This window comes from Morus notabilis, unplaced genomic scaffold, assembly GCF_000414095.1.
Source record: "Morus notabilis unplaced genomic scaffold, ASM41409v2 Scaffold556, whole genome shotgun sequence".
NCBI classification, from domain to species: domain Eukaryota; kingdom Viridiplantae; phylum Streptophyta; class Magnoliopsida; order Rosales; family Moraceae; genus Morus; species Morus notabilis.
This window is the reverse complement of record NW_010362106.1, coordinates 3,470-30,233: the sequence shown is the minus strand read 5'-3', so window position 1 is coordinate 30,233 and position 26,764 is coordinate 3,470. Positions and strand designations below refer to the sequence as shown.

General features: G+C 33.4%; 2 protein-coding genes and 1 long non-coding RNA gene across 3 annotated transcripts; 1 reads left to right on the top strand and 2 right to left on the bottom strand.

Annotated features, from left to right (window-relative positions):
- Positions 1-3,145: 3,145 nt before the first annotated feature.
- Positions 3,146-6,736, bottom strand: LOC112092170. The gene is made up of 4 exons (XR_002902463.1): positions 6,631-6,736; positions 6,376-6,486; positions 4,694-4,888; positions 3,146-3,343 (listed from the first exon to the last, which is right to left on the bottom strand). It is a non-coding gene; the product is annotated as an uncharacterized LOC112092170 (long non-coding RNA).
- Positions 6,737-10,828: 4,092 nt separating this feature from the next.
- On the top strand, positions 10,829-12,331 carry LOC21386783. The gene has a single exon (XM_010101116.1). The coding sequence runs from the start codon at positions 10,829-10,831 to the stop codon at positions 12,329-12,331; it is 1,503 nt and encodes a 500-aa protein (XP_010099418.1).
- Positions 12,332-22,761: 10,430 nt separating this feature from the next.
- Positions 22,762-25,222, bottom strand: LOC21386780 (protein TRANSPARENT TESTA GLABRA 1). Its single transcript, XM_010101113.2, has 2 exons — positions 24,096-25,222; positions 22,762-23,130 (listed from the first exon to the last, which is right to left on the bottom strand). The coding sequence occupies exon 1, from the start codon at positions 25,118-25,120 to the stop codon at positions 24,098-24,100; it is 1,023 nt and encodes a 340-aa protein (XP_010099415.1). The 5' UTR covers positions 25,121-25,222; the 3' UTR covers positions 22,762-23,130; positions 24,096-24,097.
- Between the last annotated feature and the right edge of the window lie 1,542 nt (positions 25,223-26,764).

Below are 26,764 nucleotides of genomic sequence, written 5' to 3'. Positions count from 1 at the left end.
CAAAAAATGGGCTCCTCCACGAATTCACTTATGCCATAATATATAATAAGAGAAATAGTAGAAAATAGGTTAATATGAAAAGTTTAAGAAAATATATAGGTTAATTTTTAATTATAAAAATTAATATGTCATAATTTGTTAAGTTATGGTTTATAATTAGATAAGTTATGGATAAACTTATCAAGTTATAGTTCATAACCAGACAAGTTATGGATAATTATGGATAATAACTTGTCAAGTTATAGTTTATAATCAGACAAGTTATGGACGAAAACAGTAATTTGACCTATTTATTAACTTATGTAAACTATTAGCCTATTAATTTTAATTCATCTCAAGTCTTAACCTATTTCTCTCTTTCTCCTATATAATAATAATTACGGAGAATTATTCCAATCAAGATATATAACCTTAAGATACAAATTCTACCCACTTGTGACACCGTTCGGTAATTAACCAGTAACCGGTACACCGGCCGGTAACCAGCCGGATACTGACCGATAACTACCTTAATAACAATCGACTGAATAACAGTTACCCTTTGGTAAAAACATCATAATACCAATCGATTTTGCATTTGTTTTTAACATAATTTTTAGGAGAAAAACGACGTGATTACGCTTAATTCCTTCTTATTTTGTCTTGATTTTAATATAAATTCCAACAAAAGACTTTAAATATGACTAAATCAAAATTTAAAAGTTAAAGTGAGCGTGTTTAAAATTTTAAAAATGACTCTAAAATTAGGAATACCAATAAGATTAACCCAACGAATAATTTAGAATATCCATTGTGATAATAAAAAATCCAAAAAACTCACTCATTTTAAATTAACAATAGGCTATAAAGAAACAATGAAAAAGTTAAAAGTTATTCTGGATGAGACGAAAATTACGATAAATTTTTAAACTAACGAAGAATGGGAAAATTATTAAAACCTCAAATTTACAACTTTGTAATAACTCAATAATTATATTACAATTGTTCTCTCTAAGTATTGTTAATACTTTGACAGTGATGTTAAAACCATCAAAATTTTAATTTGTAACAACTTAACTCAGTATATGCAAACGTTCTCCAAGTGTTTTTAATACTTTCAAAATGCTCAATTTAATACTTCAGAATCGTTATCTAAAGGGTTTTCACCTTGTTGATTTTGTATTCCTTTTCTCTTTAAGAAACATGGATTATCATTTAAAAATATCGCATCATACCTGTTCTAAGGGTTAATCCCATAACTTGTCATCGAACTTTAACCCAATATCATTTTGGTCTCTAACTTCTAAAACATTCAAAATTTAACCTTAATCTATCAATTTGTTTTAGTTTTAATCTTTTTTATCACTTAAGTATTAAAAAAATAACAAAATATATATACGATATAAAATAACATTATGCTGACACATAATATGTATGGATCTTGATGAAAATAACATTTTACTAATAAAACATTTTACCGTCTTTTTAACATCCAATTGAAAGAAGGATTAAAACTGAAATAAATTGATAGTTCAAGGTCAAGTTTAGCATGTTTTATAAATTATGGACCAAAATAAAATTGAGAATGAAATTTAAGGATCATTCGTGATATTATAAGATAATGAATAATCATGCAAATTGTAGTATATCAAGGGGAAAAAGCTTTAATTGGTTATTTTTGCAATATTTGAGCTACACTTTCATAGATATAATAAATAGTGTGATCGAGTTTTTCCCTTACAGTATTATTATTGTTTTGTTTTTTTTTTTTTTTTTTTTGCTTAAGTTTTCTTGCGATAATTGTGCTTGGATTCAATAAATTTTAAAATTGAATTTAATGAAACATAAATATAATTTTATGTTAAATGACGGCGTAAATGAAAATGACGAAACCATTCCCATTTTTGAAAAAAAATGCTTGTATCAATAAAAAGTGAATTCCTGTGGATTTTATACTGAGACATATATTTTATTAGTGGGTCGGTGTCCAATAACATTGTTATTTTTGATATATGAAAATCATCATTTTTTTTCTTTTGGCAGTCTTTATGGTGCGGGAGGCTGACACGAGGGACTAGTGCGGTACCTAAAATATATAATGACTTAGCTTCTATTTGTTTCCTTAATTTGAATTTTATTGATTTGAACATAAAAATTTAAATTATGTGATTTAAATTATAATTTAAATTAACGTTTTAATGTGTAATTAAAGTTTTATTTTGAATAGGGAATAAAATTTAAATTTGTGTTTGATAGGAGTGAAAAGCAGAAAAAGTGAATACTTTTTTATTATTTAAAAATAATTTAAACGGTTGAACTTAAAAGGGAGTTAAATTTTAAGTTGGACTGTTTAACTCAGTTCAAACGGGAAATATAAATTCAAATTATATATTTACCAAACACTAATTCAAATTGTGCTCACTATTTTAAACTTGATTGAACTGAACTAAACCAATAAAACAAACGAGGACTTAAAATTTTAACAATTGGATGAGAACCATTTTTTGAGAACCAGTTAAGTGAATCCTAATATCTGGAGATAAAGGTCTTGTTCATTTCATCGATTCGAGTTTTCAGTTTTAGATTTATACAGTAAAAAACTCTCAGAAAATATCACATCTAACTTTTTCTGCTATAGTAAAAAACTCTTACAAAATATCACATCTCTACTTGAATCCGCGAAGTAAACGAGGCCAAATTGTTAAAATTGGACCATTTTTTGAGAACCAGAAACCTCTTATCACGGCCCAAACTCCCTCATCCCATGGCTCAAAAACCTCTCATCCCTAGCCTCATCCAAATTTCCCCACCACCTTTTCCTTGCTGAATTTCAGCCTTGTCTCGAGAAACCCATTTAGGTTTAAGAAAGAGCAAACCGAATCTGATTCTCACGGCCATCTTTGGGAGCAAAAGACATTGATTGTATAGCTTAGAGAAGAAGATAACAATTGTTTAAAACGAATGTATATTATATTATTTAGATGTGAAATCTTGGAGACTTAAAGCATGTTTGGTGCTGTCACAACTCCAAAGGAGGGACCGTGATTATTAGAGTTTAATTTAAAAATTAATTTAATTAAACTGGATTAATTAATACAAATCCATGAAAATAAAATATATAAATACCAAAATATATTACTCCGGAGTCTTTTTTTTACAAATAATATCAAAACAATCTATAAACTCAAAATTTATATATAATTCTGGGACAATGCCGACCAATACAGTTTATACAATACAACTCAAAAAAAAAAAAAAAAAAAAAAAAACAAACTGCAAATTTAGAGTAACACAAACCGCTTCTAAGCTGGAGCCTTCAATCCAAAGACGTCATCTTACCACACAGCAAGTCAAGCAGCTAACTCTGGATGGGGAAAAATATTTAAAAACAAGGATGAGTCGAATGCTCAATAGGAAGGAAACATGGTACGACAACAAAATAAGAGCAGAGACGATAGTTACAATAACCGAAATATCGATTTAACATCATAACACATGTAAAAGAAATCAACTCAAACCAATGAGTCTTAGCAGATACCATCAAATGCAGAATGAGGCCGATAATCATATTTCAAAGCTCTTTTAAAATGCTATATCATTCTCAAATTCATTTTAAAGTGATAGGACATCTATCACCCGAATAATCCACAAATACTAAGTATTTGTATTTCTGTTTAAACACTAGAACACCCAACCCCAAAAAAAAAAAAAAAAAAAAAAAAAAAAAAAAAAGAAGAAAAAATATAAAGATCATATGCCAGTAGTTTGAAATGCTCTTTCAAAGTACCGATACATCATCTAGTATAAGTGCAAAGCCATTTCACCAACCTACCCCCAAGGACGATCTCCATATCTCGATCTATGTGGCCATCATGCTGAATAAACTATCTAAACGCTCGTATGGATAACGTTTAAAAATTTACATATATCCTTCTCGAATTATTTCAATTCGAGACTTAATCACTTCTTTCTAAAAATTTACTTCTGAGAACCATAATTCGCGAAAGTCTTCTAGAAGATTTTCTATAAATGTGATCACTACATATATATATATATATACATACATTTTTTGAAATCCGTTTAAAATCTCAACATCGGTGAAAATTGACCTTTCACCGTGAGGTAAGAATCCACGAAGCATACCCAAAAGGGGAGAGAAATGCAACCTCATGCTCAAACGGGGCCAAAACTCAAGTAATATGGAAAATTTTAGCTAAAAATCAGATTTTTCAACATTATTGGGCAAAAATAAGTGTATCAATCGACCGGTGACAATGAAATATAAGAACATCGGTCGACCGGTGGTGTGTAGTCCGGTCGCCCGGTGCGGGTGACCGGTGTTGTTCCTCAGAAATGAACAACTCATCGTTTTGGCGAGGAACAATGTTAAAAACCTGAATTTTTGAAAGGATTTCAAGATAAACTTATGGAAATCACTATAAACAGTTTCTAAATACCAAATCATGGTTAGAAAACCAAAACCCACATGTAATTCACCATATTTCATCATAACCCAAGTTCAAAACCATAAACCACCAAGAAAATCAAAGTCTAGAACTCAAACCTCTAAAAAATCAGAAATTCAACCAATTCAAGAGGAGTTGCAAAATATCAAGAGGTATTCAACAATTTCCTTTCGTCGATCACAAGTTTTAAACAAAAGCATAAGAGAAATTCGAGTTTAAACCAAAGAGAAAAAGGAAAGAAAACCTACCTCAGAAATAGAAGCATCTTCCTCAAAATTTCTTTAGGGCATTGCATCTCAACGTCGTCCTCTACGTTTTGAAGCGGGTGGTGTCGACCACCACCACCGGAAATGGAGGCTCACGGTGTGGACGGCGGCGGAGCACCGTTGAGTTACCGGGCATGACGGATTCCATAGGCAATATAGGTGTCATCTCGTTCTCCTCTTCATTGTGAACTCATAGAAATAAGAATCACTCAATTCCAATCAAGAACGAGTGAGTTATTGAATTTTGAAATTAGAAATTTCCTTTGGAAAGAGAGAGAGTGATCGAATAAAGAGAGAGAGAGCCATGAGAGAGTGAAGGAGAGAGATAAATAATATCACCAAGAGAGAGGGAAGAAAGAAAAGAAAGAAAAACAAAAAAATCATCGGTGAGTTTTCATTCATTCTCTGTTTTTTCTACTTCTTTTTAATAGTTTTTTCACCTTTATTCTTTGCATTTCTAATATTGTATTTTATATTTCAGACTTCACCACCTGAATTTGTTGAGTTTATTGGGACTGAGAATCGAGTTTCTCCCCCAAACTCTCTTATCAATGCAGCACCGAAGAATGTGGTTAGTAGATATCATACTATTCCCTAATATTTTTGTATATACGTCTACTATTTCAGTACTAAGTTTGTTCTTGTATTCTAGCTATTCACGAGTTCTTCTTTTGTTATATATATATATATATATATATATATATATATATTATAGGCCGCTCCACCAAAACGCAAACGGAGAATAATTATGCCTTCAACTATACCTCAACTTCCTCATCCAATGCCTCCTCCTGAAATCGAAGAAGCTGAGGAGGAGGAGGTGGAGAAGAAGAAGAAGCAGAACAAGAAGAACAAAGAGCAGACTACCGAATGCGTAACTCTCTGATTTGAAGGGAATCGTGTCGTTTTGGGGTTAGGGCTTGGGATGAAGAAGCTCTCTGTGGATTTTGGTAAGATCAGAAGAAATTAGGGATATTTTTCTTTCAAAATTTCGGTTGGTAAAGCAGATTATGCTAACTTGTTAACTACAAAAATATTAAGAGAGGACTACGTTTAGTAATCGGAAACGAATCCTTTTTTTTTTCTCTGATTGGAAGATGGGTTTATCCAATTGTTACTAAGCTATCTCTTTCTTCATTCTCGAAAAAAAAAAAAAAAGCTATTTCTCTCTTCAGTCGTTACTTGTGGTCTTTCAAGAATGAAGATCATTTCCATGTTTCCGAATTTTGTGATAGTGTCGTGCAGAGTAGAGTTTATCGTATTCATTCGCTTCCCTACGGTTATTACATTTTTCTACAGTTATAAAAAGTACGGATAGTATGATTCATGATGTTTACACGTGTAGCATATAACAGTTATTATACAACTGCGATTCTCTCTCTATATACAGAAATGCGTGTAGCGTGAACGAGAAAGCTAACGAATTACATCAAGTTTTATCCATTTGAATTTTGGATTCTATAGATATGTACTAGTATGTCCTTAAAGAGTTCATCCTAATTCCAATCTCAGATCATCATCTTAACCTAATTATTCAAAAAAGCAAGTAATTTTACCGTACCAAATCCATTAACTTGCTCTTTCTGAATCAATGAGAAACAATTTCAGGCACACACAAAAAAAAAAAGAAAAATAAATCAGTTAATGAATAAGAAATTACAGACCTTGATTGATCTCAAACTCTTCGAACTCGTTATCGTCTTCAAAGAGATCGATTTTAGCCTCTTCCGTAGCTGCCTTGGGCTCTGTTGCCATGTCTGATCTCAAATCAAATACTTGAAAACAAAAAAAAAAAAGGCTTGAATTAGGGCATTGTTCAGAAAGGGGAAAAAGCGATTGAAAGTCACGATTGTAGAAAGATTTCAATATTTCAGACCCAAATCAGAGAGAATAAGAAGGAAATAAAACCCTAAAAATACCGATTGAAGCAATTAGGTGAAAGTTGAGAAGACTGGAATGAAATTTCTAGAGAGAGAGAGAGAGAGAGAGAGAAGAGGTTTCAATAAGTATCTCGGGACTTTGTCAAAATACGATACATACCCTGAGTTTTTTCTTTTTAATGAAGTACCTTTAATTTTGGGATAATTACTTATCTTGAAATATTTAAATGCAATATCGATGTAGTTGTCGACCCAAGGGCCCCCCCCCCCCCTTTTTTTTTTTTTTTTTTTCTTTTTCTTTCTTTCTTTCTTTTTTTTTTTATTGAAAGGGCGTTTAATTAATAGACTTTTTTTAGGATCAAATTAGTTGAACTCCACGTGCAAAAGTAATTTGTGTGTTAACTTATAATTAACTAATTCTCATGTTATTATTAAAAATATAATAAATCTTAATATAAAATCTTAATGAGGAACCAAAATAAGAAAAAAATTAAATTTTAAGGCAAGAAGCTAAGATAAATTTAAAAAAAAAAGACTAAAATGAATAAATAAATATTATTTTTGGACAAAAGGAACCAAAACCAAAAAATACAGTTTTAGCTTTAGGGAAAAAATAAAAGGCGTCAAAAAAGACAAAAATAAAGAAATAACTAAATTTTAGTGTAAAATGAACCAAAACAAAAAAAAACTTTTTGAGAAACAAATTAAAAAAAGAGTCAAAAAAGGACAAAATGAAAAAATAAATAAGTTTTAAGACAAAATGAGCAAAAAAGAAAAAAAAAAGTTAAAGTCTCAAGTAAAAAATAAGAAAGAGGTCAAAAATTGATTAAAATGAAGAAATAAATAAGTTTTAGGGGAAAATGAACAAAAAAAGGAAAAATTTCAAGAGAAAAAGAAAAAAAAATAAAATAGGACTAAAATGAAGAAATAAATAAGCTGTAAGGTAAAAAAAAAATTAAGGCAAGAAGCAAAGCTTCTCCGAGAAGTGTTCTAAGGCATTTGGTATATACCATCAAAATGACAAAAACGACCAAACAAAAAACAAATGAAGGAATAACAAGCTGAGGGTAAAATGATAAAAGCAAAAAGTGAGGGGACGCACACAGAATTTTTTAAAAGTTAAGGGACAAAAAAGACGGATAGTATATACCACTGAAATGACCAAAATGCTCAAACAAAAAACAAATGAAGAATGCAATAATAACACTTCTGTGCATCAATCTCTCCAAGTTATTAGTTCTGATCTAGTGATGTTCGTACGCATTGTTCCATTTTGTTGGCATAAATTTTTAAGTTTAAACAAAACCAAGTTTATTTAGCTTTAGATTTTGAAATAAATCTAAAGCTCATATTTCTTGCAAGATCATGTTTGAGACTTGGATTCAGTATAAGGTGGGAGAAGAGATTCAGAAAGAAGCAAGAAAGTGCCTATGCTTCACCAAAGAGTAGTATCAAATCTGATGGAAGATGAAAACTTCTGAAGAATTTGAAGAAGACAGTGGTGGAAGAAAATTCTTCCGTGACGCTGATTTTTTGCTTGTAAATGGTAATTGTAACTTCGCTACTGCAAAAGCATCCGTACGTAATCAACTATTCTATAATGATTGTTCAACTATATTCAATAATATTAAATTAGTTTACTTTTTAATTTTAATATGGTTATATTGTGATCTAATTGTAGATTGGTAAATATATTTCTTAACTAAAATTATCATATTTGTTTATTAGAAAACAAACTTTTTGAGGTATAAAACAATAATATTGTGCCTGTTTGGTTTATTGATTTAAATAAAAATTGAAAGTTTTGATAATCTATAAAGTTTAAAACAATAATATTTCAAGTTTTGATAATCTATGAGGTATAAAACAATAATATTTCATTAAGGAACGCGGGAAATCTATAAAGTTTGTATATGAATTACAAGTTTGCCACATTCCCACTTTCCATGTGCCTGTTTGGTTTATTGATTTAAATAAAAATTGAAAGTTTTGATAATCTATAAAGTTTAAAACAATAATATTTCAAGTTTTGATAATCTATGAGGTATAAAACAATAATATTTCATTAAGGAACGCGGGAAAGCTATAAAGTTTGTATATGAATTACAAGTTTGCCACATTCCCACTTTCCACAAGGTGATGTGCAAATGTAGCTTATTAAATTTGCATATTGGAGCAGCATGAAGATTTACATTTGCTTGGTTTTGTTCTTTCAGTTCATTGGTAATTTTCAGGAAACATGTGGCATAAAGACCAGCTGGGGTGCTGGTGAGTGTGCTTTAGCTCATCTGCCAGTATCTCTTTTAATACCTAAAACTCCAAGAAGATTTGGCAACTTTGGTTAGTACTAAGGGAGCTTAACTAAGTAGTTTTCTTTCCTCCATGCAGTTATTGTAGCCGAAGTTGTTGCTCTTATTGCTCTTATTGCAACTTGAAGTTTCTACTAGGATTAGGTTGTTGCCATCCAAGCATGGCCCTTATGCATTGGTTCATAATTTCTAGTTATAACTTGAACCTATTCGATATGGAATATCCTTTTAGATCGTAATATGCACACATGGTTTAACCTAAGTTAATTTCACAAGTGAACTATAATCAGGCTGGGAAATCTTTGCTCTCTATGCTAATTAGGTGTAAAAGGCAAGCTTGTTGCCCTTATGTTGTGTTGAATTTGCAGAATTATGCAGAATTTGGATGCTTTTGTTTCTGCTTCTTCTTCTTGAAAGTAGAACTGGCACAATAACCTTTCTCCGTCGCCTTCTTTGAAGAGTAAACGCAAGAGGTAGGATGACAATTAACACGTGTTTGTTGTTTTATCTCAAAGGGATGTTTTCTAATTGTGTAAACTTTAGAACTAATGTAGGTGAAACTGGCAACCAGAATTTCATGTAAATGGCGAAGTACAAACGGTTGAATTCTGATCTCTACTCCGTATAGATAGTTCCAAGCTTACGGGAAGTTATAGCATGAGTGTAAACTATTTGATGGTACAGAATGGCGACGACATGCAAAGATTAGAAACACCGTCTTGGAGAAATATATTTCTCTCATCCAGAGGAAGAGTTTGATGCTGCTATTTGTTGCCAATATGCGGGTTGTTGCAGTCCATAACTCTGCAAGGCGTTCTTTCATACACACTATCATCTCTTACCAATGGAACAGAAAAATTTTGGGATAATTCCTATGTTGTCAATCCAGATAGCATTTAGGGTATTAAGTTCCTGTGAATTCTGTGTATCATATGTCTTCCTATATTTGTTGTGAACGAGAATGGTTGTAGCCTGTAAGTTTTTTTTTGAAAGAACTGTAGCCTGTAAGCAGAATGAATTAGATTTTGAATTAGATTTCACGGGAACTGAAAAGCACATTTAATTCTTTTTATATCTCTACCAATTTTTGAACATTGAATGTACATTTTTATTGTATATTTTGATTACTCATTAATACTACTTTTTGTTGTAACTATATTGTGCATGAGAAAATGAAAAAAAAAAGAATTAATTATCATAAATTTATTGCTAGGAAACTCAAAATTATAGCATATGTTTTTTTTTTTAAGTTAAACAAGTATTTTTAAATACCAAAAATAATTATATATATTTAAGTTTCATACAATGTCTATTTTGGTCATTTTAACTACCCACAGCAATTCAACCTCATAATTTACCAAACGCTATTACACTGATTTTAGAACCAGCACAACTACTATAATTATAATTTATTAAACATTCAGTTGCTTTTTGTAACAGCTTCTTCCCCATTCACCACAACTAAAAGTAATTTTTTCAAAATCCACAGCACTACCAAACTAAGCCTAAGTGAAATGTTTATGCTTCCAATTAATTTTCCCACAAGTCTATTGTTTACACTAGATATACAGACACTAACTTTGTTTTTTTATGTTGATTTCTCCTAAAATCTTCCAAATAATTTTTTCTCAAGGCTATTGAAATGTTCACCCCGAAATACCTTAATTACTATTCACACTAGCCTCTATTCTGAATCAATTTTGAACGTTAAGTTTAAATTATTTTTAATTAATAGTTATAAGAAAATAAGTTTTTAATTTAAATCAGTTTGATTTAGATTATGATTCATTTACAGTTATATATATATATATATATATATATATTACATTCTCATGGAAAAGCTTGTACTATCTAAAATCTAAATCTATTATTTAGGGTTAGGGTTTGAGGTTCCTTTTTCCTAGCGACATAAAAAAAGGGAAAAAACAATGTACGTCGCACAAGAAGCAGTGGCTTTGAAATTCCGCGTTAGCACAGCTGGGAACAGGAATTTTTGGCCTCAGAGGCGTTCAATATGTCCACGAATTCAGAACTCGCCTTTGAAGACGACGCGTTGCTTTGTCGATGATCATGAAAACGAGAGATATGGATTGTCCGTACACCCTCGTCTGATCGCGGTGGCTCCTTCAGTGGCTTGGGTTCTAAGCAAAGAGTATGGCTCCTCCGGGGTGTTGAGTATTGAACGCCCTAAGTCGGACATGTCTCAGAAATCTCCTTCCAAGAGCGCCACGGCCAATCCAGCTCTTGATGACGGGGGCGGCAACACAAAAGACGGAGGCGACGGCGTGGACATTGGCGGTGGAAGTGGAAGCGGCAGCAGCGGAGGAGCTAATGACGACGACAAGTACAGATTTGATGACGACGATGATGATGAGGAGGGCTTTTCCTTGTTCGGAAAGCGGGTTTTGGCTCCGGAGATTTTCGACCGGATCACTATGAATGCGGTGTTGAGTGAGTGGAAGCAGACGATGAAGGACTTGCCTAAGGGCTTACAGCGGGCGTGCGAGATGGGTTTGTTGACAACGGCGGAAATAACGAAATTCTTTTGGTTCCACACAAGGCCAACACTTGCTAGGCTCTTCGTTCGCCTTCTTCCGAAAGGCTTATCGATGGATTTCTACGCGAAGATGATGTCTGATCCGGCGTTGCCATGGAAGGTAATTTTTGAGGCCGTTTCTTCTGTTGGTTGGTCTGTGCGGCTGGACTTTGAGAATAAATATAATCATGGAAAAGAAAGCGAGTGGAATAGTAATGATTTTATGATCAAACGAGAGTGGCATTCGGTAGTTGTTAAGGCAGTCACAAACGCCGCTTTCAATACCTTCATCGTATTCTCTTTGGCCCCTTCTTCGGAGTTCATCCGTTTGCGAAATCTCCCCAACAATGTCTTTGAGAAGAGCCGACGTTTTCAGCAGTTTGATATGCAGAAAAGGGCTCTCTCCTTCTTCCGCAAGGCGGTTTCTCTCTTCACTCTTGGATTCGCCACAAAAGCAGCCGCCGAAATCCGGTTGCTAATCAGTACCGATCATAAGAAAACCAGGTCAATTGGGACATTTGCAACTCTGAGCAAGGAGGCACTCGCCGCAGGGCTATCATTGGGTTTGCTTGTGAATCTCCGGCATCAGCTGATGTGGGGGATCGATAGAAAACTCGACCGCCACTTCGATGTTACGAAAGTTTCGCTTGCTTTTTGTTTGGCACTGAGGTTTCTGAACGTTGGCATTGGAACTCAGTCTCAGAAGTACTGGATTGGCTCTGAGGATCAGGACCTGAATCATCTTCTGGTTCCGAATTTCGAAGATTATAGTTGGCTTGGTTTAAAGAACATCGTTGTAACTGGTTCTAGACTAGGTGACACTTCCAACAAGACTCAAACAGCTGCTAAGAGAAAAAGGGTGGTAAAGAAAAAGGTGATAGCTAATCAATGTTAGTTAGATCTACGTAATATGAAAAAGGTTATTATACATAGTTGATTATCGCTAAAATTACTGCTGAAATAGAGATTTCACTGCTATAACAGCTAGATTTCTAGTAATTGTTGTTAGTATCTTTTGATAATCAGAATATTAATCGAATTTTATGTCTGTTTTGACTGTTGTTTTGTAAGGATTGCATGGCGACTTCAACAGTTCTGTTAAAAACAATTGTCTCTCTTCTTTTATATCTTTGATAATTTATGGTCAACCATATGCAGGGAAAAGTTCTGTTTGTAGTCTCTGTCCAATTATTGTCGGTTCTTTGAAAAGCATTACTTATTGTACTTAACTGCCAACAGAGTTTGAAAAAGTTCTGCTTTTTTCCCCTACTAATTTGACCAACTCTTTTATCTACTAATTTAAAAAAGCTTTTTTTTCCCCTCTCATAAATAGATCAGCATCAGCCTGTTTAGATGAATGCTTAATTTAAAGGCTCTTGTGAACAAGAGCTGCTTAAGAAACTTCTAATCAGATTAGTCTTTTGAATGATATTTCGTTTTAAGGTCCTGAAAACTGATTTGTGTCTTAGAAATTTGTGATGTTGGTTTCTAAAGGAGCCACCGTCTTTAATATTGTCTATTACCTCCTCTTTGCAAATTCTTCATTAAATTACTCTTTTTCTCCTCTTTAAATTTTCCACTCATTTCATGTTCTCTAGTGGGCGAAGCTGTTTGCCTAGAACACCTTCTGTTCCTTTGCATCTTATTAATTCTTTCAATTCATTTCGAATTAGGGAAATTACAGCTTACATTACTTTGGTTAATAAATTAAAACAGTTTACAGTTTTGATATATCAGTTGCTCGTATCAATGCATGTGAATATTTGCATGCCAAGACTCTATGCCATAAGGACTTGCTGTTTCATCTTTTCCATGGTATTGTTACTTTATACACTTCCCTTATTTTTTATTGTGCATAGTTTAGCTACGTTTTTTTTTTTTTTTTAAAGGCTATTTAATACAAGTTGGCATCTTAGAAAGTGGTCTTAGACTAAAGATCAGTATCTCCTAACATTTGCTTGTCACGACTTCCTTGGTGGGGCCATGACCCCCAACAATATTAACATGTGAGTAATGTTCAGTTCAGCAAAGTCCTCCATTGGTTTGGAACTTTCTGTGTGGGCTGATCATGGGGGCATTTTGTCTTTATAGGGAAATAGGTCCTATAGATGCTGAGCCCATAGACATCTGTGCTGTTTGTTACTACAATTCAAACCTTTTCGCTGTAAAACTTTCAATTTTTATTTAAATCAATAAACCAAACAGGCACAATATTATTGTTTTATACCTCAAAAAGTTTGTTTTCTAATAAACAAATATGATAATTTTAGTTAAGAAATATATTTACCAATCTACAGTTAGATCACAATATAACCATATTAAAATTAAAAAGTATACTAATTTAATATTATTGAATATAGTTGAACAATCATTATAGAATAGTGGCCCACCACGCCCACTACTACTCAGGTTTGTCTTCTCTTCCTTTATTTATTTTGTGCTTTATGCCCACTTCTTTTACTGAAAAGTTCAAGAGTTTTCTCTCTTTTATTTTTTTATTTTTTTTAAAGATCTATGAACATTTGAGGTTTTGTCTGTAGCTCATAAAAGCTTTGTAGATAATGTGTCTTTTGTCCTTTACTACGTTTACAATACAAGCTTTGTAGATTCATGCTTGTGGTAATGGTTTGTCTACTTTATAAATTATAACTTTTATTTTTTTAATAATAAATTAATTTAGTTTCTATTTCCTATGAATAATTAAAGATTTTAATTATTGATATTTGGTACAAATTATTTGATTAAGTAGAACTTGAATTTGTGTGTGGGTTAGTTATTGAGAAATATTATGGTAATATTTTTTATATTTACTGTTGTTCTATTTATTTGTTGTAAAATATACTTTATATCCTATCGAAATTTTATCCTAGCTCCGCCACCGGCTATAAGCAGCAATATGAAGAAAAGTTTTCATTCTTTGCAAGTGCCAGTATATGTTAAATTTCAGACAGATAATTGTAGGCTGGAATATTTGTAAGTTAGAACTCCCAAAACTTAACCTTTTGGTAGTCTTCATCCTTAATTACTAAAAGTTAATAGTGTTAGCAAGAATTCCCACTAAAAGTTTACCAAGAAAAAAGTGATATTGACATAATTCTTGCAAAAAATAACTGCTACTGTTCGTGACCAAAAACAAAGGCACATAAGTGGAATCAATGTTAACATCCGCAAGAACACAACTTTTATTGCATAAACTTTCACACCGACACTTCCATTAATACACGAGACATCGGGCATGGAATATTGAAAAGATTTAGCAACTTCAATATGACACCCATGTGCTATCTGATGATTAAGGGCCGTTTGGTGCGCAGAATTATGGAGAATTAGATATGATTAAATTTTAATACTATATTTGGTGAACATTTTTAAATTGAACAGGATAAATTTTTGTCCAGCCCCTGCCCAAATCCCCTTAGAAGGGGATGTTGCTATCCCCTGCTGAAGTATGGGATAACTTTTAACTAGTGGTTATTTGGTTTACAGGTTCAAGTTAGTGATTTTAATTTTGAATTTAAATTTTGTGAAAAAAACCCATTGACGGGAACTTTTTTTATTCATTTTTTTTTTTTTTTTGTGAGAGAGCAGAATCAGAATCATGGGTTCAAGTCCTAGAGCCAAACGCGTCCTAGAGCACATTATGAAAAACAATAAGGACCTATTTGTAAATTTTATAAAACTTAGGGCCCAATTATAATTTTTTAAAACTTGAGGAGTCAAAATGCAATTGTTCCGTTAATTTGCAATATCTTCCCAATAAAAAAAACGTGTCACACACCCGTAAATATAAAGAAGATAGTTCAATATATTTTCTAACTCTTTCTCTCTGTCTATTTGTATATATAGGCATACTATATGTAAAAATAATTACAGTTATTGGAACTAGAATATCTTCAAGATTTCTTATCAATACAATATAAAATGCAAAACGGACAAAATAGATCGTGCAGATTCCTGAGATCAGAAAAATATTATGCATGTAACATCATCTATTAGTATAAATTTTCAATCGTCTTGCTCAATAAGTGCAGTAATTTATGGTCAGTAAATAATGTCTTATACTATTCCCATTGTGATGCCATTTACATTTAGCAATCCAACGTGCAACTGCGTAAATACAAGTTATTACTGCTATATATATGGAGCTAAAAAAGCAGGAAAAGAAAACTAAATGAATAAAATTTATTTGAGAAAGTGCCATATTGCGTTACAAAACTTACAATACAGATACAAATTAAGTTCATATGATATTTACAAAAGTAAATGAAAGAGAAAAACTGCTTGAGCTAAATTTCATCTGATACAGTCATGATTTCCCCCTGGATTATTCTAAGGCAGAAAACTTGCTCATATGAAAGGGATTTTTTTTTTTTTTTTTTTTTTTTTTTTTAAAAGGAAAGCTCTATCTTATACCGCCATTATAAGTCAAGATATACAGAGCAAGATATACGGCGCATTAATAATTGCCTAATTGGTACACTATAGTACTATTTACCTTTTTTTTTTTCTTTCCATATATATCCACTTTCTAATTGGAGTTTCTGTCCTTTTTGACAAACATGTATCATGACTTGAGAAGGTGAAAAATTTTGTCAATATCTCCCCAATAATATACATTGGTAAAGAAACGTGAGAAAAGGTAAGACATCAAAATCAATAGTGCCATTCCCTCAAAAATAAAATAAAACTATAGTGCATGCCCATCACAAATTCTACTCGTCCCCAAAAAGGAAGTCTTCACCAGAAAGGTAAATGAGCCTCTCCCTCCTCCATTGATCATCTTGATCATGATTATCATGATGATGATGATGATTTTTTGAGGACAACAACTTAGATCTACACAAAGGACAAGTCCCTTGGCCCTGATCAATCCAAACATCTAAGCACTCTCTATGAAACACGTGGCAACAACTGAGTGGCACTCTCACCTCATCGCTTTCCTCTATCCGGTCCAAGCATATTATGCAATTGACACTGCCCTTGTGATGATCATCATCTTCATGATCATGATGAGCTTTTCCTGATCTATTTCTTTCCAAGAAGCTCCTGTATGGCGTCGCCGGAAGCTGTTTCTTAATTGATTCAGCGAAAAAGTAGGCGGGGATAGGCACCAATGCAGCAGAAGGCCGATGATGTATCCGATCATGATCATGACCACCAGGTGGGGAATCTTCATCAGGTATGCTGATCAGATGTAGGAGAAGATGAGAGGACATTGTGCTGAACAAACGTGCAAAGAGATGAGAGAATATTAGAATGAGAATATGTTTTAAAAGGGCAAACAAAAAGTTCCCATCAGAGGAGAGTTTGATCAAGATCAGCTTGGGATCAGCTGATCTAATAATGCTCAAAGAGGGAAAATATAATTCCATTGAAACCAAGGAAAAAGCAAAAATATTGTATATGATTCAAGAGAATGTGCTTTTCTGTTTATAATAATATTGCAAAAAACAATGCGCAACTTGACTTAGATAATCATACGTATATAATACGGTTAAAGTGGGCCAAGAACTTTTAATAATTTTAACCATTTTTTGACGTTTTTTCTATGATCCAGTAAGTGCCACGCAGTCTTCTACCAAATAAAACAAAACGGCCATCTCATATACCGGGCCAGTACCATAAAATTTCAAGTTGAAATTGGCTTTCATAAGTGATACATTATTGTTCTATAAGGGGACAAAGAAACTTGATACATTAATGTGAAAGCACAAATAATTATGTATTAATCGCTTGCCTGGAGTGGAGATTAATTCAACTTTTTGAAAGTTGATATACAATTAGCTATCTCAAGGCCGAATTAATTGCCTCCCTAGAGAACATTATATACAGATTATTAACTACGTACGTATTCTTTTAATATATATGTGTATATATAAGTAACTTATACGTAGGTATTATGTTTACCCATAGTGGATAGTACTGCCAAGGTCACAAATAATTCAGCAGTACTCAACATTTGAAATTATTTCTTGAGCTTCTGAGATTTTTTTTTTTCCCTTTTGCCGGAGAGAGGTTTGTTAAGACTTTGCAAGTCCTAAATGATCATCATCATCATCATCATCATCATATATATATATATATATATATATATATACATATACATACACGAGTAAAGGTCAATGGAATCAGTAATTCATTATATTAGTACCAAATAAGAACTTGTTTTACTATTTTTTTCCTTTTGGCTCATTTGGTTTAAATAGTTTAAACTAAAAAGTTCAAATTCTAAAAAATAAAAACAAAAAACAAAAAGAAACCGTTAAATTTTGGATGACAGCGTGCGTTTGGAAAGAGAATTTGTACCATGGTTTGAATCATGGTTCGTGACTCACTACAATATTTTCTCTCATAAAAAATACACGTAAAACGAGAATAATTCTGAATCATGATTCCAAATCTACGAACTAAACGTCTACTTAATTTCAAAGGTATCAGCCGTGATGATCACGACAATAAGCTGCTTTCTAAGCTTAAATTAAATCAATTAAAATAGTAGGGCGTAATAGTAGCCCTCTTATATGTGCCTCAAATGAAATCAATATTAGAGGAAGTGGGACCGTGAGTACTCTGGTTAAATAGCAGCACTCTTTTATATAAGAACATTGCAATAAGGCACTACAACCTATTATTAGAAGGTGAGAGATCTGTGCTAATTAAAAATTTAGTATTTGATTATAAAAAAACATTCTTTAATATAATGTTATTTATTATGTTAAATTTCTCATATGGTATATTTTGTGGTAAATTTTCCATTAAATATAACATATGAAAAATTTAGCGTTTAATTACTATTAGTTGAAATATGTACTTTTTTCATATAATCATTGCAACTTTTATATTTTTTAATTATTATAAAAATAAAAATTTACTTTTACAACTTTTAAAGCTTAATAATTATAAAAAAAATATATTTAACATTTTAAATAATATTATGCATTTAAATAAAAATAAAATAATATACTATATCACATTTTTAATACTAAATATATATAATTAGTATTAACATTTACATTAAAAATGGTATGAGATTTTACATACGGGGCATACGGTAATTAACACCGACGGTGTCTCGGACATTTTTCTATAAAACCATGCACGAGTGAATTTTTCTATAGCGGACACAGAGTGTACCCCACGGCAATTATATTATATTGGTGTATTGACTTGACTCGAAGAAACATGAGTATTAATTAAAGCAGCTTCTAAGCATTATCGATAAGAATATATATATATATATATATATTGAATAGAATTCAATTCAACATATACTCCTCACCAAATTTATTATTATATGTGCCTGAAGATAATTTATTATTGGATGTCGCCATATTATCATAAATTTATCTTTAGCTCATAATTCGAGATACATACACAAGACCTAATAGATTCATGACGTGTCAACTAATAATATCCCAACATGGGATATTGATCATAGTGATGATCATGAATATTACACAACTTAGATCTGCATAGAGGGCAAGTCCCTCGGCCCTGATCAATCCAAGCATCTAGGCACTCTCTATGAAACACGTGGCAACAATTGAATGGAACTCTCACCTCATGCCTTGCCTCTATTCCACTCAAGCACACAATGCAGATGTTATCATTGTCGTTTTCGCTAACCTTTCCCGTTTCTCTTTGAAGGAAGCTGCCGTACGACATCATGGGAAGTTGTTTCTTTATCAATGAAGCAGAAAAACGATAATAATCTTCTTCTTCGTCATCATAGTGAGACAAATCTTCGTCATAAGGATCACTAGGAGTTTCATCACGTTTCAGAGGATATATTATTGCTTTGATGATCAGCCAAAGGAGATGAAGAATGTGTATGAGAATGTGCATTAGAATATGGGAAAATGGAGGGTAATTTCCATGAGAGAATATTATAGGTTTTGAGAGTATGGGAAATGCAATATTCAAACAGGGAAAACCCATTAATATTATTGATGAAGCAACTAAAAGTGAATCAGATTCACCAAAAAAAAAAAAAAAAAAAAAAAGAAGTGAATAAGAAGGCAAAGAAGGATTTATAGATGATGATGAATGACTTGAAACGGAAGGGTCCTAATGGGTGATTTATAGGAATTATTAGGAAGGTATTAGTTAATGAATAATGGTTGAATTGGCAAAGTAAGGATTAAATCTTGACACGGAACTGTCTTTTTTTTTTTTTTTTTTTATATATAGAAACTGCATGTTTTAATTGTGAAGTACAACTTAAATTGATGACATTCATTCGCAGTTAAGATATATTTAATGAATTGTCATTTTCTAAAGCTTTCAACTTTCCTCCAAAGAAAATTTGGAGAAGTCAGATTAATTTGCGTTGACAAAATCAGTTACATGAATAAAGGAGGCGCTAGCATAATAGCATTAATTCCTTCCATAGATTCTATGCTTATTTACTCTCATTAGATTGAGAGAAAATACCTTCTATTAAGGGGGAAAAAAAGTAGAAAATCTTATATGTTAAACTGAAAATTAAAGAAGACCCCCAGCGAATTAATAAATAGTTGTATATTGTTTTTTTGCTCAAAATCATAGAAGTAGTTAGTTCATTTCATTTTATATATTATCTATGTTTTATTAGCATCAATATCCTTTCTACCCTAGTTATTTCATTGAATTAAGTATATTATTTAGGTTTTATTCTTCATGCTTTCACACACATAACAAACTCATTGTTGGACGTCTTTGTCCTCTCAATGCCAAATCTATGTTCTTTGATAATCACCAGATGAAATTGACAATAATCACCATGATGACTTTGCTTTTTAGGATAATTAAAACATAACTTAGGATTTTTTTTATGGAAACAAAAATATATAAAATACAAGTACTGCTAATTTTAAAATAAATAAATTTTATTGAGATGTGGATTTGAAGGGAAAGATCTCTCTTTATATATTTAAGTCTCGTTCATTTCACCGATTTGAGTTTTCAGTTTTAAGTTTCTACAGTAAAAAGCTCTCAGAAAATATCATATTTAATTTTTTCTACTACAGTAAAAAGCTCTCAAAAAATGTCATATCTCAGCTCGAATTGAAAACTCAAATCCGCAAAGTGAACGAGGCCTTAGCCAGATGCCCAATTCCTTCATGACTAGTCAATGTGGGACTATGAAGCTAGCATTTCAGATACATTTGGGCTTTCACTGAATTTAAGACTTTGAGAAAGTTTTTCTAATTCCATATTTCCATTCGGAAGCTGCTGAATCTACAAATACGGAGACTTAACAAGTACAATACAAGATTGTTGAACAATTGCCAAGTGATATATAGTGTACGGTCAACCTATCATTTATGAGTTTACCCAAAGAGCAAAGCCTAATCACACATGTTGTGAAAGTTCGGTCTTGAAAATTTATGCTTTTGTGAAAGGCTTCTCCATTCACAGTGTTTGCTAGAAGTGAAAACTACTAAAAAAAGTTTTGAAAAAAAAGTGGCTTTGTTTAGAAGTTACAACCTACTTTCATAAGGGACTCCAAAAATTTAAGACAGTTTAGATGATTGAAATAAGGGAAAAAATCATTTTGGCACTTTTAATTATTACAAAACATCTCAAAGTTATATGTTTTTTTTATAATATTAAAAAAGTAAATTCATATTTAAATAAATATCACTTTTATACTCTGAGATTAATTTTTAGGAGATAAAATATCATTTTTACCTTTTTAATTAATCAATCACTTTTAACTGTGCTTAGCCTTGATTCTGGGCTTGTAGCCCCCACGCCAAATCATAACGGGCTCTTCAATAAAATGACACAAATTCATGGCATGGATTAACTTATGTCCATAAAATATATATATATATATATATATATATTTAGAGAGAATGTCATATCGTGTAATCATACTATATTTTGAAATACTAAATATGTCCTTAAGATGATATCCATTATAATGCTAGCTGTTATTAAAAAAGTATCTCATATTTTAAGAACATCATATTTTATCATGAACTCGTGTTTTGTAATATGAAATTTCCAACTTATCTTTTTATTAATAAAACCTCAAATTAATTTTGTAAAACTATTAAAAAAAAGGAAAAATTTTATTTTTGTAGCCTGTGTTTTAGGGTAATTGTCTTTTGGTCGCCTGTGATTTTAATAATTTCATGTTGGTACATCAATCTTTTAGAAAATAGTTTTTTATTACCTTAGGTTAATTTTCAAGATGTGAAATGTCATTTCTATCATTCTCATTAATTTAATAGAAATAAAAAATTGTTTAAACCCATTGTTGGACGTCTTTGTCCTCTCAAGGCCAAATCTATGTTCCTGGAGGTTTTTTTTGCTCTTTGGATGGTCGTAGTTGTAATTTGAGTATGCTTTATTATTATTATTATTATTATTATTATTATTATTATTATTATAAAAATTTCAGGCTATTTTAGTCTTTTTGGTTGAGTGTTTATTCTGCCACATGGCAGAAAATTTAATAGTTCTAGGCCTCATTTAGTTCGTTAATTGGAGTTTTTAATTCGAGTTGAGATGTGACTTTATATGAAAGCTTTTAATCGTTGCATAAAAGGTTAGATGTGACTTTTTGTGAGAGCTTTAACTGTAACAAAACTTGAATTAAAAACTCAAATAAGTGAAATGAACGAGACCCTAATCACTCCGGCAGTTTTCAATCCCCACTTAATTTCTGTGTCATGTTGCTTAAATATCTCCAATTAATTGAATAAATAATACGGAAATCTTGTCTTAACAATAATACTACGACATATTGATTATAGTTATGATAATTATCATGAATATTACACAACTTAGATCTGCATGGAGGACAAGTCCTTTGGCTTAGAAACGGCATGATGTTTAACCGTTATTAGAAGGATATGTAGTTTATAACGCATAAACGACGAACATTTTCATCAGTGATAACTGATAAACTGCTTATCGTTTGTTTACCATTTGAAAAACAAAATACAGACAACAATATGTTGCCCAGTGCCTAGTTTTAACGACGAATACCACATTCCAACAAAATGCATGTCGTTTTCTATGAGGATGCAATGGAACACGATATTGTGAAGATAACATTATTCTATTATAATGTAAACGACATGTCGTTAGTAAGTAAAACTAAAAATACGTGACCAAAAACGACAGCTAAAAGCGCGGAAAGGTAGCAGTACATCGTTTCGTTTCAGCGTTGAACAAACTTTTGCCGTTAGCTATCGGATAAACGATTATAACGAAGTGTCGTTAGCGTGTGACCCAATCGACACGTCGTCGTTTACCATTTCGAATGGACAAAAATGCAGATTAAAACTTGGAATTCAGAGATCGAAAACGCTAAAACGAAAGGTAAATAAGTAACAGAACTTCAAAAGCTTTTTTTATCTTCACCTTTTCTTTCTCTAAAACACTGTCAACGACAAAGGATTACATACAGAGGGATGAGAGGGCAGGGAAGCCTATAACAATGGCTAAAAAAAAAGATGGATACACGAAAGGCACATGGGAACATCAGACTAATATCCTGAGGACAAGAAATTGACAATTAAACAACAATCTGCTTTCATAAGTTAAAAAAGCTAATCTCTTGTAGCCGAGCTAAAAGCGAGAACTAAATCTCTTCCTTGAACGTCAAAACATCTCTTGCCAGTCCTGAATAAATATTTACTGATTGCTTAACTTCACTGCACATCCATGAAACATCATCTCCATCTACCACAGGAATCCCTGCCTCAGTTAAAAACACACTAATTAGGCTTACACATCCAAAATAACCATAACCCAGATACAACAAAAACGAAATTCAGTTATAAGTAAACAAAGTGTCAAGAACCAGATTTTTGCTTATCAGAGACAGCTGAAAATAACAAGAAAATAGGATTCCGTCGGGCTTGTGAAGATTGAGATTTTACAGAAACTTAACCCTGCTTGTTGATATCCTAACCAGAAAGTACGATCAAGTTGCAGTTCACATGCATGAATTAACTCTGAAGTAGATAAACAATTCTAAACCTTGATTCATTCTAACCAGTTGACTCTCCATAAAATTAACTTTCACCGATTTACCAGTCGCTTCCTCACATACTCCTGCTAGAATCACACATGCAATTCTTTCGGGGTAAAATGTTTCAACACAATGAAGGTTCAACAAAGCTCATAAAACTAGTGCAACACTACTTCCCCGCAATGTCTATGAAAAGCAAGATATTTATTGAATTATAAATCCATGATCCCAAATAAACTCACTTTAATCACGTGGACTGAAAAATCAGCTCAAACCAACACAATAACCAACCAAAATAAAAGAAGCTAAGTTCATCGTTGATTTTGTTAGACCACGCTCAATGTTTCTAATCAACGCCAAGTAGAGTTAAAAAGTTCATAATTTCACATTTAGCATATTCTACAGTTCATAGTTACATTCACTATAGCAATTCAAACATGTAGAAATAAAGCAATAGCATCTTCCAAATAGACTAAGCAATCAAGTATCTTAAAAGGAACGCTACTATTTATCACCAATGATGATGTAGAATTGAACTATAACTGTAGTCCAGCACAAGATAAAATTATGACAATTTTGACATACTAAATTACATATGGTGAAAAATACCATTTTTCAATTCAAAATCTAACAACTAGTTTAACTCATTCATTCCCAAAGCAAGAAAAAATAAAAATCAAAAGCTCACCCTTAAACTTTTAAAAGCTGCATTTTGTTAGCAAAGGCGATGGAGATCCAATCGGGCTGCGCGGCAGACCACTGGAGCTGATTGATCTCGGCGCCGGCGGAGTACATTGACATAGGATCAATCCCACTGGGTCCGGCCACCGTGGGAAGCTCCCAAATCAGGGCCTGAGTATCGTCCCCGGCGGAGCAAATGTGTCTGTAACTCTGCGGAGCCCAAGCGATAGCATTGACACTCGCTCGGTGCCTCTCCAGCTCTGCCACCGGCGTCGTGGGCGACCGAATATCCAAGATCACAACTTTATTGCTGTCCATGAGAATCGTCGCCATATACCTCAAGTCCTGCTTGTTCCAAGCAAGCCTAAGCAAGGGCGTATCGGGCTGCGGACTCTCGTAGATGATCGTGGAGTGTTCCTTGTCCCTCAAATCGAAGATTCTGACAGATCCGTCGGCGGAGACGGAGGCGAAAACCCTAGCCTCTCCCCAGGCGAGGTCGTAGACCTCCTTGTCGTGCGCAATGAGCTGCGTCTCAACGACGCCTTTCTCGATGTCCCAGACGGTGCAGGTCGTGTCGATGCTGGAGGTGCCGATCCTCTTCGGCTCGACGTCGTTCCAGTCGAATGACGTCAGCGGGGCGCAGAACTCGCTGGTCTTGCTGTTGTTGAGGACGGAGATCGGCTCGATGGAGGTGTCGCGGACCTCCCAGAGGCGGAGGTAGTCGCCGGAGGAGGCGAGGACGTCGAAGGACTTCTGGACAGAGGAAGGGTGGAACATGAGCTTCGTCGGAGGGTACGGGTGGTCGAAGGAGAGCTCCGGGTGGGCGGTTAGGGTTAGGGTTTCGGCGTCGAAGGAAAGGAGGTCAACGCGATTGGCGTATTCCTCGATGAAGCTGCCGACGGCGATGCGGTGGTTGCGGGTTCGGGATTGGGAAGAGGAGGAGGAGAGGGCCATGGAGTAGAGAGGGTAAGGGGATTCATAGGTCACGGAATTTTCGGATCGGAGATGGGATTCTTGCGTCGTGTTCTCCATTTTCTCGCCACAATAACGGAAAATTGCAGGGATTTTCTCGGGAAAGTTTTGGGGCTTTTTGTTGGTGGAATGGTGGTTTAAGACGAAGAAAGACCGGATGGTGGCTGGTAAGATGGTTGGTGCAGTGAAGAAACGGCGTAGTTTCGTTGAGGAAAATAATCGTTGACTAATTGATTTCGTCTGTAGGTCAAATTAGACTAGTCACTACTCGTTTTTTTATTTTCTATTTTTTGGGACAAAAGAATAATCGTATTATCGTATAGTTTTTATCGACCGCATTATTGGACTTTTTGGTCGAACATATAAGGCCGGGCTTAGTTGTTAAAAGCATTTGGACCAATCTTGGGTTAGCCCAATTTGCTATTTTGAGGCCCACGTAACCCCAATAAGATATTTAAGTGATGTTTATTTCAAAAGTTTCTGTCTAGTGTAGCATTATTGTTCTTAGTTTTGTTACAGTATTTTTTCTCATAAAAAATTTAAATTTTAAAAATTAGAATTATAAACCATAATTTTAAACCCATAAACTAAACGTTATCTTAACCTTTCTAACACGTATTTTCTAGTGGATTGACATTTTTAGGAGAGCACCTAAAATTGTTATATTTTTTATATCATGTGAAACAACAAAAACTTAAAGAGTAAGAATTAGGTTTTTTTCTTTTCTAATGATATGTTTTCTTTTTTCCTCATATGTCTTATCACTCTTCCTCCTCCCTCTTCTCGTCTCTTTTCCCCTCTCTCTTTTCTGCATCGCCTCCCTCCCTCTGTGACGCCATCATGCAATCGGTTGCCACATATCTTGTCGTGCAATCGCCGTGTTTTCCTCTTATCTTTCTTGTTGGCACCTCTCTTGTCAATGGCACAAGATCTGCAAGGTTCTCAACCATGAGAGATTGATCTTCCTTCGCCGTGTTTCTCTGCCCAGACATTGTTGGAGTGGACAAAAAAAAAGAAGATTTCGTCTTGAAGGAGCTAGAGCTTTGAGGCGCCTATTTGACATGCGGCCTTGTAGTGCGAGATGAGAACGACAACGAGATCTTGGTCGTGGGCCCATGATGGACACGCAAAGGAGATCTCCTTTACAGCTATAAGACCATAGAGAGATTCAAGCAGCTTGGTGATGGAGAGATTCAAGTCTAACACGCCCTTACAGTGTCACGACGAGTACGACAGCAATATCTTTGAAGTGTTGGACGTGTGAAGATGTCATTTTTGTGTTTTTGTAAAGCTTTGATGATGTTTTGGTGATTTGTGGATTTTGTGAAGTTTTTTTTATTTTTCTTTGTATATTGCTCATGGTTTTCTAAATATTTTGATGGTGGGTATGGTTGTACTGCCTCCATTGTTGACGGTTTTCGGTGGATACCAGTCATGATACTGTCGATGTCTTGATGGATACCAACTCGTGAAGGAAACTTTTTTTCTTTTTATTTTGTATGTACTTCTCAATTATCGGGATTGTTCTTGTGCTTTTTTGTGTGATTTTGGCGAATTATTTTAGCATTTTAGTGAAAAATCTGATCATGTTGGGCAGTTTTAAGATTGGATACTAATGGTATTACGGTTGGATATCAGCAGCCACTGGGCAATAACCGCTGGTGGCTGGTATCATGGTGGTTATCAATTGATAATCCCCAACTG